Source organism: Salvelinus sp. IW2-2015, linkage group LG33, assembly GCF_002910315.2.
Source record: "Salvelinus sp. IW2-2015 linkage group LG33, ASM291031v2, whole genome shotgun sequence".
Taxonomy (NCBI): domain Eukaryota; kingdom Metazoa; phylum Chordata; class Actinopteri; order Salmoniformes; family Salmonidae; genus Salvelinus; species Salvelinus sp. IW2-2015.
This window is the reverse complement of record NC_036872.1, coordinates 17,846,529-17,861,199: the sequence shown is the minus strand read 5'-3', so window position 1 is coordinate 17,861,199 and position 14,671 is coordinate 17,846,529. Positions and strand designations below refer to the sequence as shown.

Here is a 14,671-nt window from a genome sequence, read left to right as displayed (position 1 = left end):
CTCGCTCAGCCATAGACCGATGTAGCATCCACAGTTACAACCAAACAACTAATAGTGTCACTAAAATACAATATATGGACACATTTAATCAGAATAATTTACAACACAAACTCCATTGCCTTTCACAATAGATTTACAATTCTTCCAAGCACTGCGAAAAGACACACACACACACACACACACACACACACACACACACACACACACACACACACACACACACACACACACACACACACGATCACACACACACACACACACACACACACACACACACACAAACACACACACACACAAATAATAATAATAATATTATGTGAAATATTATTACACACACACATATATAATACGATTCTAATGAAATGTCCAACAATCAAAATGACTGAAAAACGCAATTCAAAACATCAAAAAAGTGTCTCATCAAAACAAAATTTGAGCTTGATTAATCAAATGCATCAAAGGATGTTGTCAAATCAAAGCAAAATGTATTTGTCATGTGCGCCGAATACAACAAGTGTGTTTCACCTTACCGTGAAATGCTTACTTAAAAGCCCTTAAACAACAATGCAGCTCTAAGAAAATAGAGTTAAGAAAATATTTACTAAATAAACTAAAGTATAAAATAAAAAGTAACGCAATAAAATAACAATAATGAGGCTATATTCAGGGGGTACCGGTACCGAGGCAACATGCGTGGGTCAAGGTTAGTCGAGGTAATTTGTACATGGTGGTAGGGGTAAAGTGAGAATGCATAGAGAGTAAACAGCGAGTAACAGCAGTGTAAACAGGGAGTACAGTCGTGGGTGAACAGGGAGTACAGGAAAGGACTAAGCACACACCCCTGAGGGGCCCCCGTGTTGAGGATTAAGGTGGCAGATGTGACGTTGCCTACCCTTACCACCTGGGGGCGGCCCGTCAGGAAGTCCAGGATCCAGTTGCAGAGGGAGGTGTTTAGTCCCAGGGTCCTTAGCTTTGTGGGCACTAGTGAAGAGGCGACTCCGGGATGCTGGCCTTCTAGGCAGAGTTGCAAAGAAAAAGTCATATCTCAGACTGGCCAATAAAAATAAAAGATTAATATGGGCAAAAGAACACAGACACTGGACAGGAGATGGGGAGATTTTCAGAGGAATTGATGCACTCTTTTGTGTTCTGCAGAATAAAATAACGAACATGGGGTTCTGCTGTGCACGTATCAGTGGCATAATGAAAGTTCTGGATTCCCAGAGACAAGAGTTTGACACTTTCTATTATTCGGTTTGAGGAAAGAAATGCACCACACTCGGCCTGACATACACAGCAATCAGGAGCATAGATGAGAGGAGAGAAATGTTTTACGACATTTTGGACAATATCAGTGTTCAAATGAAAGCCAGATATGAACATTTTGTCATCCTTGGCCATCATGTCAATCGAGGCTGAGAGACTTTTCAAACGCAAAAGTAAAACAGAAGACTTCTACAACGCTGTCACTGAGAGGTTCACCCTGAAGAACAGACAAAGGGACTTCAGTTACAAGTAAATGTAGGCCTAAATGAATTTTCCATTGCAATTTCAGGGTTAGGCTACTGTTGAGTAAACATGAGAAATGAAAGAATGGCGCAGGAGAGGATGGCTGCTGTTTAGAAAGAGGAGTGGGAGGCCCCGGTGCACAACTGAGCAAGAGGACAAGTACATTAGASTGTCTAGTTTGAGAAACAGATGCCTCACAAGTCCTCAACTGGCAACTTCGTTAAATAGTACCRGCAAAACGCCAGTCTCAACGTCAACAGTGAAGAGGCGACTCCGGGATGCTGGCCTTCGAGGCAGAGTTGCAAAGAAAAAGCCATATTAGACTGGCCAATAAAAGAAAAGATTAAGATGGGCAAAAGAACACAGACACTGGACAGAGGAACTCTGCCTAGAAGGTGCAGTATAGTGTCCATTCGTCAGACTGTTTTTGCTTGCTCGCTAGCTTTGTTCAGTTCAAGGGATGCAAGCGCCAAATTATGTACACACGCCCAAATGTTTAGTTAATATGCATGCACAAAATATAAAATCGTCTCAATGCAACGAAGGAAGCTAGGCAAAGCAGCAAGGCCTAGTCAAAAGTGACTGGAGTCAGGAATGACCACGCCCGTCAACAATTTGAATGGATTTGAATGGAAGGTATGCATACCTTGACACCTTTCCTATGGTTTTGTAGCATTCTTAGCATATTTTTTGATTTTGAGCCTAAAAACCACCAGAATCATTGGGAAAAAAACATTTGATAACAAAAAAGAATGCAAAAAATATATACTTTTTTTCTTTCTATTTGGCTTTTCATAACAGCTTTTTTATTTGATTATCACAGCATTAAATACCCTGCCTACCCTGATTGCACGTCACTGATATAGTCATACAGCAGCTTTGCTGTTAGTTATCGAGTCGGTTCCTTGACCTATGTAACAGTGCTTCTCCATTCTATTCAGTTACACGGTTGCTATTCTGGGCCGTGAGGGAAACGTCCCATACATTTCCTGGGAATCAGCAGCAGGGAGTGGTGAAGTTCAGTGACCCCATGCTGACTAACARTTTTCTGTCTCACTGCATCATAGTGCACTGTTACTGTAACTAACACCACCTCCTACTTTCTCTCTCTGCAAAGTACAGTAGTCTGTTGTCTCAATCTAATTAGTCTACTGGTCTCTACTGATCTCTGTATCTGTATCTAACATCTGAGTTTGTGAACCATTATCTCATTAAATGGGAGACAACTGCTTATGTATTAAAGGTAAAGTCACGTTTATTGACTACCCCATTCTCTTGAAATGTGAGTCTATTGCAAAGCATCTGGCAAAGTTCAAAGGGACTAAATGAGTTCTATTGAGCAGAGATGTGTGAYGCCATGTGAGAGGGATTACCACACAGACATCCTCCCTGTCTCCAATTGTCATATTTCTTCAATTATCTATCCTCTTTCCTTGTCCCAAAGCAGCCTGGTTGTTGCCCCATAAGGCCACAAGGCAGATGCTGGAAGACATGGTGAGGGCATTACACAAGGCACACTGCAGCTCTAGCAATCTGACATAAGATATTGCATGTGTGAGAAATGTCCAAAATGAATAGAGCATTCCAAATTATACCTGTGTGACTTAATCATGGTATCCAGAGTACAAGAAACCTCTTGGACATCAAAGTCAAGTCGACAGACTCTGACATTCCTCACTAGTAGTAAACCAGCCCTGATCTTGGATTTTCAACCCTATATGGTATACCAGACATGATGAGGTTTGCAGGTGTTTTTTATTCATATATACAGTATATTGCATTTAGATTAGTAGAATTGTATATGACTTTGTTTAATACTGTTGGAGGTCCGTGTGAAAGAGATAGTCGTGGTATTTGAACGTTAGTAATCAGATAAGAATGTGTGGGGTGTTCAAAGTAAACATATCCCAGGGAGAAGCAAGGTTCTGGAGAAGGATTTTTTGCCAGATATTACAGCTGATTTTACCTTATTAGGCTGGATCATGTTTGGTGCTCTAGTAGTGGTAATATGTGTAGCTCTGGCTGATAGAGTTAGACCTGCATCCTCCATCCAGACTAATTTAGGTAATGAGAATGGTGGAGGCCAAATGCACAGACAAAGGGAGAAGCATTTTTTTTGTGCTTCTAATGCATACTGATGGAGATAATTCTACCTATGATTTTATATTTTAAAGGCCCASCGCAGTCAAAAAKGTGATATTCCTGTGTTTTATATATATTTCAACACTATGAGGTTGGGGTAATACTGTAAAATTGTGAAAATTATGATAAAGCCCTTTTAGTTTGAAAAAACTGCCTGAAATTTCAGCCTGTTTTGGGATGGAGTTTTGGTCTGCCTGGTGACATCACAAGTTAATAAAGTTATTGCTTGAGAAATTGCTCTTAGCTAAGAAGCTATTTMTATTTATTTTTGACCATTTTAATTTGAGAACAATCACAATACGGTACTTATGATTTGATATTGAGATAAAAAAKCACTGCATTGGATCTTAAAGTTGTTTTTGTTGTGATGCCAAAGATACTAAAAGTACCTAGGCTGGAATTCTTTCAAACCTGCAGTAAGGAAGCGATATTGTTACTGCCATAATTGGAAGTGCATTTGTAGTAATGTGGTGAATGAACGCATTCATTTTTSCAGTGCATAAGTTATGTATGTCTATGCAGTATGCAGTGTGGGTGGGTGTGCCACAGTGGCTGTTTCACTGAATCCCGCCCTCAGAGCAGATATTGTAATGGTGTTCTGTTGTGAACTGAGAGGACATTTGTCTGCAGCTGTTTTCTTACAAAGTCTGTAACAAAACAGTCAATGCATGTTGATCCCCCTCTTCATGTATCATGATTAGATATGTCTCTCCAGTGATAACACAATTTATAATATTTATACATGAAAAMAAGAAATAAGAGACAGCCCTATTGCTGCAGTGATTGACGTTGAGACATGAATGGCAGCAGTGTTTGGAACAAAAAGGAGCTCAATTGTTTGCCCTTTGGAGTATTAGATTGAACAGTCCTCCTATGTGGAAAGATTATTTGTCCAAAATGCCAATGAATTCCACGTCCAGTTGTCCATCAGTGAGATGGGATCTCAGAGTGAATGTCAGCCCAAAGAGCACCACATACAGCCTGACCTGAGGGTTGTAATGGCCCCAGAATCAAGAGAAACCAACATGATGTCAAACATCTATAATGCTGGAAGTGTGAATATTTATGTTGAAATACCACAGTGAAAACAACCAGAAAGCCTAACTGATTTACACTGTTGGCAAGTGTGATATACTGTTAAAGTGTCCCTCACATAAACATCATTACTTTTAGTGCAGTCTTAACATCTGTGTTGTATCTGAGTTGTAATGGTATTTTTGTAGACAATGATCCCCCCATTTCCCATATTTTCCCTCTTACGTAACCTGATTTATTCGGAGGTGATGAGTCAGAAAGAGTGACATCATTGTCTGGAACCAGAAACACTGATTGGATCTCTCTGCTACATTTGGTCTTGTGTTGTTGTACTGTACACAGACAGAGTGCATATATCTGTCTCTGAGCACTGACCATAATGATTARAGTCTGTAAAGTTACGGGCCACATGGAAAACCCATCAACCCAAAACCCATCAACRCGAGGCTCTCAGCCTCGCCTGGCCAAGGCACAAGTCGGAGAAAGTTGATCACAAATGGAAAGCCTTAATAATCACGTATCAATTTTCAAGTCCCATGGTAGCAGTTGTTAATCTTTTCAGGTCTTGCGTTTCCATGCCAACCKTGCTATTATGGGCTTTTGGAGCCACTGTAGAGAAGAGGAAATGACCTCCCTTTGAGTCCCCAAGGCCTTTGATGTAGAAACAGCTAATCTGATTTTCCAAGGTGCTGGTGATTAGGACCTGACTTCAGCCTGACATGGCTCACTCTCTCCACGGTGGCCATTCCCGCAGCTCTCTTTCACTGTWTGTTATGGAAGAGTTTAGGGAGAGTTGTGACTCATGTTTTGAATGGCCTCTGCTGTGGTAACAGGGATAGGAGGATAACAAACYTTCTCCTTTCAGAATGCCTTGACAGTGGGTTAATAGAACCCCAGTCAACTCAACTCATGACTTAGTTTTGATTTATGGACGAAAAGGTTGTTTGGCAGACAGACTAATGACTCAGAGATTAAATGTTAAATGTTCCATTGAAAAGAATGGTCTGTGGCATAGGATGAATCAATCAATCCCACAGAGACCCAACAAAGGACGTTACACATTAACATGTAATATAGACGTGCAACGTTTTCTAGATAGTAATGCTATTTTGATCTGGAATGCGTTCACTCGTCTTTAGAGAACACACAATTCAGTCTTGAATGCCTGCCTGCTCTTCTGCCGGGAATTYCATCAACGTTCAGATCTCTGGGAGTGATGTTCGGCATTTATAAAAAATTATCCAATAACTGAAGAAGTACAGTTTGTTGCATTGTAAGTGACTTTTATCAGTGCAGGCAGCTCCTGAGCTCTTTGGTCAGTCCCTTCCCACTGGGCACAGACGTCAATTCAATGTGTATTCCAGATTGGTTCACAACAACATTGATTCAACCAGTGTGGGTTATTTGCCTTCAAAACTTGGACGTGACCCAACTAAAAGGCATAATGCAATTGTCTCTGGAATAAGAGGTAATTGACCATAAATCTGTTTGTCTCCTTGTAGGGTGTTGTGTAAGAGAATATGCTACCGTGGTGTTCTCTGCATGAGAGTGACTTGATATCAATTATTTGCTCACCATCTAACCGGTATGTGTGTTTTGTTTATCACAGGTGAATATTTTGGCAGCTGCACGAAGACTTTGGCGTCAGAGACCAGCCAGGCTCATAACACAAAGACTTTGGCGTCGGAGACCAGCCAGGATCATAACACGAAGACTTTGGCGTCAGAGACCAGCCAGGATCATAACAAATGAAATGCAGTCTCAGGTACAGGCATTTTGGCTCACAAATTTCATTTAGGATTTGAGAGTAAAACTGACATCTTTCTCTAACTCCACATGAAGAGAGCTAGATTCTTAGTAGAACTGAATTCTATGAAAGAACATATTCAGGCAGACCCAAAGTATTGAAGATTTGATAGAGATATTAAAAACAAATCGATTTTGCTGTGTCAGAGACAATAATCTTTGAAGTCTGTCTTGGCAGAGTTGGCATGAACAGCATACAGAGAGGTGCCTTTTAAAGATGTTATACAACAAGGCAAAACAACAACACTTATAAGTTAGAATGAAAATAACAGCTATTTACTGTATTTATAGGCTACAATTTCCATGAAAATGCCCCAGTCCTAGCTCCATAATGGTATCTCTCGGAATAGCTAGATACAGTTTCATCTGTGTGAGAGGCACAAGAGCTTCCCATGACCCCCAGAGTTCACACAGAGAGAGCTGAAACGCCCCTTGTGGACTCAAACACGCAGGAGTAGGATAAGAGGGGCAGTGTTGGGCAGTAAGGAGGGAGGCTGACCAGTTGACACGGAAACGTAGAGAGCAGGGGAGGGCTTTGGGAGAATCACTAACGCTGGTGCACTTTCACTGCGGTCAACATCAGCGACCCCTTTTCGACCCCCTCGGCCTGGGCCACTCCCCCTAGTTGGAGAACACAAGGCCCAGCTGAATGGATGGTTAATGGGCTTATAATAGGCCTCTCCTGTTTCAGCCCCCTGATCCTGGTTCTGAATGGGCCCTTTCTACAGCCTCTGCAAGGGAGATGATGAAGTGGGTGGAACAGCACATCCTTCTGCTGCTCTGCTTTAAATAAATGAGAGGCCTTTTCACCAGGAGCCCCACTGTTAGGGCCAATTAATGTCCACATAAAAACAATGTCGTTAACAAGCTCACCTGACCTCCCTCAGAGAGAGAGAGCGAGAGAGAGAGAGAGAGAGAGAGAGAGAGAGAGAGAGAGAAACTGAGAGAGAGAGCATTAACAACATGACATGGCTGTGTTTAGATGTAGTGTTCAACTGCCTCTTTCCTGTAGCAACGTGTGGACATCCTGGACCATCTGAACGGCTCTCGTATCGTCTTCTCTGACGATGGCCCTCCCTCCAGCCAGCAGCATCACCTGTCCCCTCTAGACCTGACCCAGGAGGTGGTGGTCATCTCCCCGGGGCTCCCCACCCCCCTTCTCAGCCCCTTCCGTTCKACAAGACTGCCACCCGTGGAGCTCATTAAGGCAAACAAAACTGTTAAGGAGATACACATGGTTATTGTACAGATGTAGAATCTTAATTTGAGCCAATTTGCTACAGCAGGAAAATAATCCTGCAGCAATAGGAAATGTGAATTATTATATGAATTATAATTAATGTACATTTATGTAGGGGTTGATACATTTTTCTTAAGGGAAAATCAAGTCTGACATTTCTAAGTGMAAATTGCAAACTTCAGAGGCCTTTTTCAACCTCAAATACACTACAGGTTTTAAATGAAACTGTTGAGTGTGAAAGCCCAAKAGCARTTAAATATTTTATCTTGCCCATTCACCCTKTGAATGGCACACATACACAATCCATGTCTCAATTGTCTCAAGGCCTAAAAATCATTTAACGTGTCTTCCTCCCCTTCTTCTACACTGATTGAATTGGATTTAACAAGTGACATCAATAAGGATTATAGCTTTCACCTGGATTCACCTGGTCAGTCTATGTCATGGAAAGAGCAGGTGTTCCTAATGCTTTGTACACTTTGTACACTGTAGATCACACGTTATATTGAGAGACAACGGCTCCTTTCTGTGGAGTTGTCTAGTATCACAGGTTCAGTGTTATGCCACTGGATTGGAATATACTGGATATTGKTAGAGGACCTGAATTTGTGTTGGTTAATCCAATATATGATAATGTGTCCTGCACTACAGACTATTTCCACAGTTTAGTTTAGAACGTACATGTACACGACGAAGTACAGAACAGTAATAGACAAGAACAACATAAGATATTACATTTTGTTTTATAAATAAAGAGTTATATATAGGAAAGACACAAAGAGACAACAAAKATACTATTTACACACTATTCATATATACAGTCACATGCTCTCCGACTGTTAATATTTATAACAGACTAATTGATTTTCCATCTTAGGTCTCAGAGGTCAATGGGAGTGACCCTCTTACCGACCCTCTTCGTTTTGGATCATACTATGGCCCTGCTCAATCAAATGGTAGGATTATAGTTTTCTTGAAATTATCATATAGAGCATTACAGTTTGAGTTTGATTTAAATATGTTTTATGTTTAAGTCATGAATGTGCATTATGGGATCATGGGATCTTTGGTGGGAGAGAAGACAAAACACTCTGGAATACCCTCAATGGAGACATGACTGATATGTGCTGCGGTCGCAGTCTGCAATCTTCTGCTAAAAGATTCTCAGAACTCTGTGTTTCATGGGATCATGGGATCTTTGGTGGGAGAGAAGACAGAACACTCTGGAATACCCTCAATGGAGACATGACTGATATGTGCTGGGGTCGCAGTCTGCAATCTTCTGCTAAAAGATTCTCAGAACTCTGTGTTTCAAATGTCAAGGGTTAATGTATATATAATATATTTTTTATCATCAGCTTTAATGAAGCCTTCACAATCATGTTATTATCACCCTAAAATGTATTATATGATGCAGGGTATTAACCACACATAAATAAATTAAAACAAACTCCATTTCACAGTGGCACTCTGTGGCCACCCAGTGGCAATGGTGGTGAAGAAGGCTTGACTGTTCATACTGCTACTCAGCTGAAATGTAATAGAAAAATGAGGACAGTTAGAATTGCTTTTGATAACAGATCTYTCCTGTCTTTCTGTAACAGGGGGTCTTTCTAATGGAGTCCAGACCAGGGGCTCTTCCACTCTGCCACGCAGTGTTGCTACAAGGGAGGAGCGCCTCATCAAGTTCTCTGGGATCGGCCCAGTGGATGAAACAGGGATGCCCATCGCCTCAAGATCAGTAAGATGAACACAGACAGATAGCAGCATGCATAACCATACATAAAAGCATCCGCTAAGTGGCATATATTACTGTTATATATTATATTATAACCATATATCGCCCTAGGGCCCAGACTTTTTCTTAATCTGGTCACGCAGATAATAAAAACTCCTTGGTACACTCAAACAGGTGTAGGATCTTAATTTGACCAGTGTTGTCGCAGCAAAATAATCCTGCAGAAACAGGATTTAAYCMTTTAGTCTATAATGTTGCTTGATCGATGGTTAGGCTATTAGCTGTCCAAAATGAAGCTACATGAAAAYTGCAATACTGTTAATATAATCCAGGCTGTATCACATTCGGCCGTGATTGGGAGTCCTATAGGGCGGCGCACAATTGGCCCAGCGTTGTCCGAGTTTTGCCAGGGTAGGCCGTCATTGTAAATAAGAATGTGTTCTTAACTGACTTGACTAGTTAAATTAAGAATAAATACAAAAATACATTTAAAAAATGTGTTATTGGGTGTTCTCAGTGAATTTATGTAAAACATGAAGCTCATCTGCATTTCCTGCAGTACAGCAAAATTCTGTGGTCAAATTAAAATCCAACATCTGTAGTTGTCATTTACGTGGAGCCAAAATGTCCTCATTCATGTACTCTGAAACTTCTGAGAGTTTTTCTCATATGTCTAACAAGATGTTTTTGTCARGTTTCCTTCTTTTCTCACACCAGAGCGTGAACAAGCCCAAAGACTGGTACAGGAGCATGTTCAGGCAGATCCACAAGAAGCCAGAAGGTATGACTTCTCCTCCCTCTCACCTTCTCTCACACACACTCACACCAGCCCAGACAGAGAATTCCTTTCTATCAATATCAGCCTCCAGAGAGCTGATCCAGAAGGCAGATTATTCCAGGGACAGGAGAACTCTCAAGATGTTTTGATATCTATACCCAATCATTCCAATTTATCTACAGTATCTCCACATATCTAGCCCCATCCTAAATGTATTTCTTAATACCAGTTCTTATATCCAGTTGTATATCAGTAGTCTATTTCTGGTTATGTGTCTGCTTGGTGGTATTGACAGGCAGCACTCAGGTCCTCAGAGGGACAGGACAGAAATGGCCTGGATGGAGTTTAAAACTGATTCTCYGGTGTCACCACTCTCSAGGCAGTTGGCTTTTAACCCACTACAGGTTTCACAGCCACTGATCCCTCCTGAGAGCAGTGTCTAGTGTGCTGGTTCATTGTGCCATAGGCACCAACCTGATTAATGTGCAGGTGATGGATTCCTTTGACAGAGTACAGAAAATATTTGCATTAGTCACATATCATAATTGCATTGGAATGTCACTAGGGCCCGATTCTGACTTAGGAAATTACGCCTTTCGTAGGCACGCCTTTCAGCCCTTCTCAGTAGTTGTTATTCAGACTTACCTTATGAAGGTGTGTAACGGGCTTTGCAGGTGTGGTTACCTTGCTCCGCTGAATAAATGTAATTGAACCGGTGATAACCCTCCCACTAGCTGGCCAACAGATTTTCTCATTGAGTTTTCATTCAATTGGGTTTTCAGTGKATTTATCTTAAGCCATCCCTTTAAATACAGTYTACCTTTKATTAGAAATTTGTCAACAGACTAGAATACATCGAGAGAACGGGTTCAGAAAATGGGGGTCAATGAAAGAAATCCAAATATATGCATATTCGTCTCCATTTCAATACCAACTGTTAGATAAAAAAAGTATCTGATCTTGTAGATTATATAGGCAAACTTTGGGGTTAGGAAAGTACGTAAGAATTMTAAAAAATGATTTGGAGAGCCTTTACACACAAAATATATTGATGAATCAAAGATACAGTGGTTTGATTCCTTCTGAAAATGGCCATATTCCATTCTTTGACCCATGGTAATGTTGGAAGATTTTTTWWTTTTTTATTTTTTATTTCACCTTTATTTAACCAGGTAGGCTAGTTGAGAACAAGTTCTCATTTACAACTGCGACCTGGCCAAGATAAAGCAAAGCAGTGTGACACAGACAACAACACAGAGTTACACATGGAATAAACAATAAACAAGCCAATAACACAATAAACAAGTCAATGACACAGTAGAAAAAAATTAAGTCTATATACAGTGTGTGCAAAAGGCATGAGGAGGTAGGCAATAAATAGGCCATAGGAGCGAATAATTACAATTTAGCASATTAACACTGGAGTGATAAATGAGCAGATGATGATGTGCAAGTAGAGATACTGATGTGCAAAAGAGCAGAAAAGTAAATAAAAACAGTATGGGGATGAGGTAGGTAGATTGGGTGGGCTATTTACAGATGGACTAAGTACAGCTGCAGCGATCGGTTAGCTTCTCAGATAGCTGATGTTTAAAGTTGGTGAGGGAAATAAAAGTCTCCAACTTCAGCGATTTTTGCAATTCGTTCCAGTCACTGGCAGCAGAGAACTGGAAGGAAAGGCGGCCAAATGAGGTGTTGGCTTTGGGGATGATCAGTGAGACATACCTGCTGGAACGTGTGCTACGGGTGGGTGTTGTTATCGTGACCAGTGAACAGAGATAAGGCGGAGCTTTACCTAGCATAGACTTATAGATGACCTGGAGCCAGTGGGTCTGGCGACGAATATGTAGTGAGGGCCAGCCGACTAGAGCATACAGGTTGCAGTGGTGGATGGTATAAGGTGATTTGGTAACAAAACGGATGGCACTGTGATAGACTGCATCCAGTTTGCTGACTAGAGTATTGGAAGKTATTTTGTAGATGACATCGCCGAAGTCGAGGATCGGTAGGATAGTCAGTTTTACTAGGGTAAGTTTGGCGGCATCAGTGAAGGAGGCTTTGTTGCGAAATAGAAAGCCGATTCTAGATTTGATTTTGGATTGGAGATGTTTAATATGAGTCTGGAAGTAGAGTTTACAGTCTAACCAGACACCTAGGTATTTATAGTTGTCCACATATTCTAGGTCGGAACCGTCCAGGGTGGTGATGCTAGTCGGGCGGACGGGTGCGGGCAGCGAACAGTTGAAAAGCATGCATTTAGTTTTACTAGCGTTTAAGAGCTGTTGGAGGCCACGGAAGGAGTGTTGTATGGCATTGAAGCTCGTTTGGAGGTTAGTTAGCACAGTGTCCAAGGAAGGGCCAGAAGTATACAGAATGGTGTCATCTGRGTAGAGGTGGATCGGGGAATCGCCCGCAGCAAGAGCGACATCATTGATATATACAYAGAAAAGAGTCGGCCCGAGAAATTAACCCTGTGGTACCCCCATAGAGACTGCCAGAGGTCCGGACAACATGCCCTCTGATTTGACACACTGAACTCTGTCTGCAAAGTAGTTGGTGAACCAGGCCGAGCAGTCATTAGAAAAACCAAGGCTATTGAGTCTGCCGATAAGAAATACGGTGATTGACAGAGTCGAAGCCTTGGCAGGTTGATGAAGACGGCTGCAACAGTCCTGTCTTTTTATCGATGGCGGTTTGATATCGTTCAGTACCTTGAGCGTGGCTGAGGTGCACCCGTGACCGGCTCGACAACCGGATTGCACAGCGGAGAAGGTACGGTGGGATTTCGAAATGGTCAGTGATCTGTTAATTAACTTGGCTTTCGAAGACTTTAGATAGGCAGGGCAGGATGGATATAAGTCCTGTAAAAGTTTGGGTCTAGGGTTTCACCCCCTTTGAAGAGGGGGATGACCGCGGCAGCTTTCCATGGATCTCGGGACGATACGAAGAGAGGTTGACAGGCTGGTAATAGGGGTTGCCAACAATGGCGGCGATAGTTTTAGAAGAGAGGGTCCAGATGTCTAGCCAGCTGATTTGTACGGGTCCAGATTTTGAAGCTCTTTCAGAAAGTCTGCTATTCTGGATTTGGGTTAAGGAGAAGCCATGGAGGCTTGAGCGAGTAGCCGCGGGTGGGGGGTGGGGGGGGGGGGGGAGAGCTGTTTGGCCGGGGTTGGAGTGGCCAGGAGGGAAGGCATGGCCAGCCGTTGAGAAATGCTTATTGAATTTTCGATTATCATGGAATTTATCGGTGGTGACCATGTTCCCTAGCTCAGTGCGAGTGGGCAGCTGGGCAGATTAGTGTACATAGCATTATAATAGGTAGAATAGTGGTACAATAGTAGGCTATACCTCATTCTATTTTCCTGCACTAGCCATGGAACTGTGTGATCACACAGCAAGTACTCACCATGCGTCAGGTTCAACACTGTTACGAGCTTGATCTGCACTCCACTCCATAACATTCAATTAGCATAATAATTATATTTATATTATTAATGTTACTAATTATCCTCGCAAACCACACATGACCGTGATGCATTTACAGAGGAAGCAATGAAGTATAAACAATGTAATTAAATGGAATGATAAATTGGCAGTTGAATATATGTTGTTATTAGGCCTACTGACGGTCGGTACCGATAGTGGCTAATATTTAACATGATAGAAACAGGAAAAGAGAAAGTCGGAGTAGTCTATAACTAAGACATTTGAAAGTGCCCATCCTTGCAAGTTAAAAGGCCGTACAATTTCAGTTCTGAATAATGGACAGCATTTCACAAACTTTACTGTGGGAAAGTTGATATGTTCATATGCTTCAGTTGTGCTGCATATGAACTGGTTTCACACGTTCACAATTTCGGTAGTTTGTCATTTATATTTACAATTCCCTTATCCAATCGGATTACTCATTTACATAGCTCTTGTCAATAGCTCTTATCAAGTTGTAAATTACAGTGCATGGAGAATGCTGTTATTTCTATCAGAAAAAATAAAGTAGATGCTTTTTCTACCTGGATCCGGCAGATTGCTAGACCTTATTCATGGTTTCTTCACGTGTAACGGTGGTGGAATTATGAGGGAATTAAGTCAAGGTCAGAATACGGCGTATCTGTAGACACACGACTGCCACTCCTTCATTTATTTGATCTCCACCCCAAACTAATAGTAYATGAATAGCACYCTATTKTCATGCTTAAGTTCAACGTCAGAATACACATAMAGAGAGAAAAGTGCATAAAAAGGAAATAACGTTCCATTTACYTGAGCTTAATTTGAGTCGGAATTCYGAATCAGGGCCCTACCGAAAAGAATATACACTATATATACAAAAGTACATGGACATGCCTTAACATTTGTGGATTWGGCAATTCCAGCACACAGCCATGCAATCGCCATAGACAAACATTGGCAGTAGAACGGCCTT

At 41.5% G+C, this 14,671-nt stretch overlaps 1 protein-coding gene across 5 annotated transcripts in view; it reads left to right on the top strand.

Annotated features, from left to right (window-relative positions):
* LOC111957752 (vinexin) overlaps positions 1 to 14,671 on the top strand; it is a 45,695-nt gene that overhangs the window by 17,100 nt on the left and 13,924 nt on the right. For all 5 annotated transcript variants that reach the window (XM_023978728.2, XM_023978727.2, XM_023978730.2 and 2 more), the window contains exons 2-6: positions 6,296 to 6,451; positions 7,505 to 7,699; positions 8,610 to 8,688; positions 9,337 to 9,473; positions 10,188 to 10,251. In XM_023978728.2, the coding sequence (XP_023834496.1) occupies positions 6,440 to 6,451; positions 7,505 to 7,699; positions 8,610 to 8,688; positions 9,337 to 9,473; positions 10,188 to 10,251 (487 nt within the window). In that variant the 5' untranslated portion in view covers positions 6,296 to 6,439. The remainder of the gene's footprint in view (positions 1 to 6,295; positions 6,452 to 7,504; positions 7,700 to 8,609; positions 8,689 to 9,336; positions 9,474 to 10,187; positions 10,252 to 14,671) is intronic.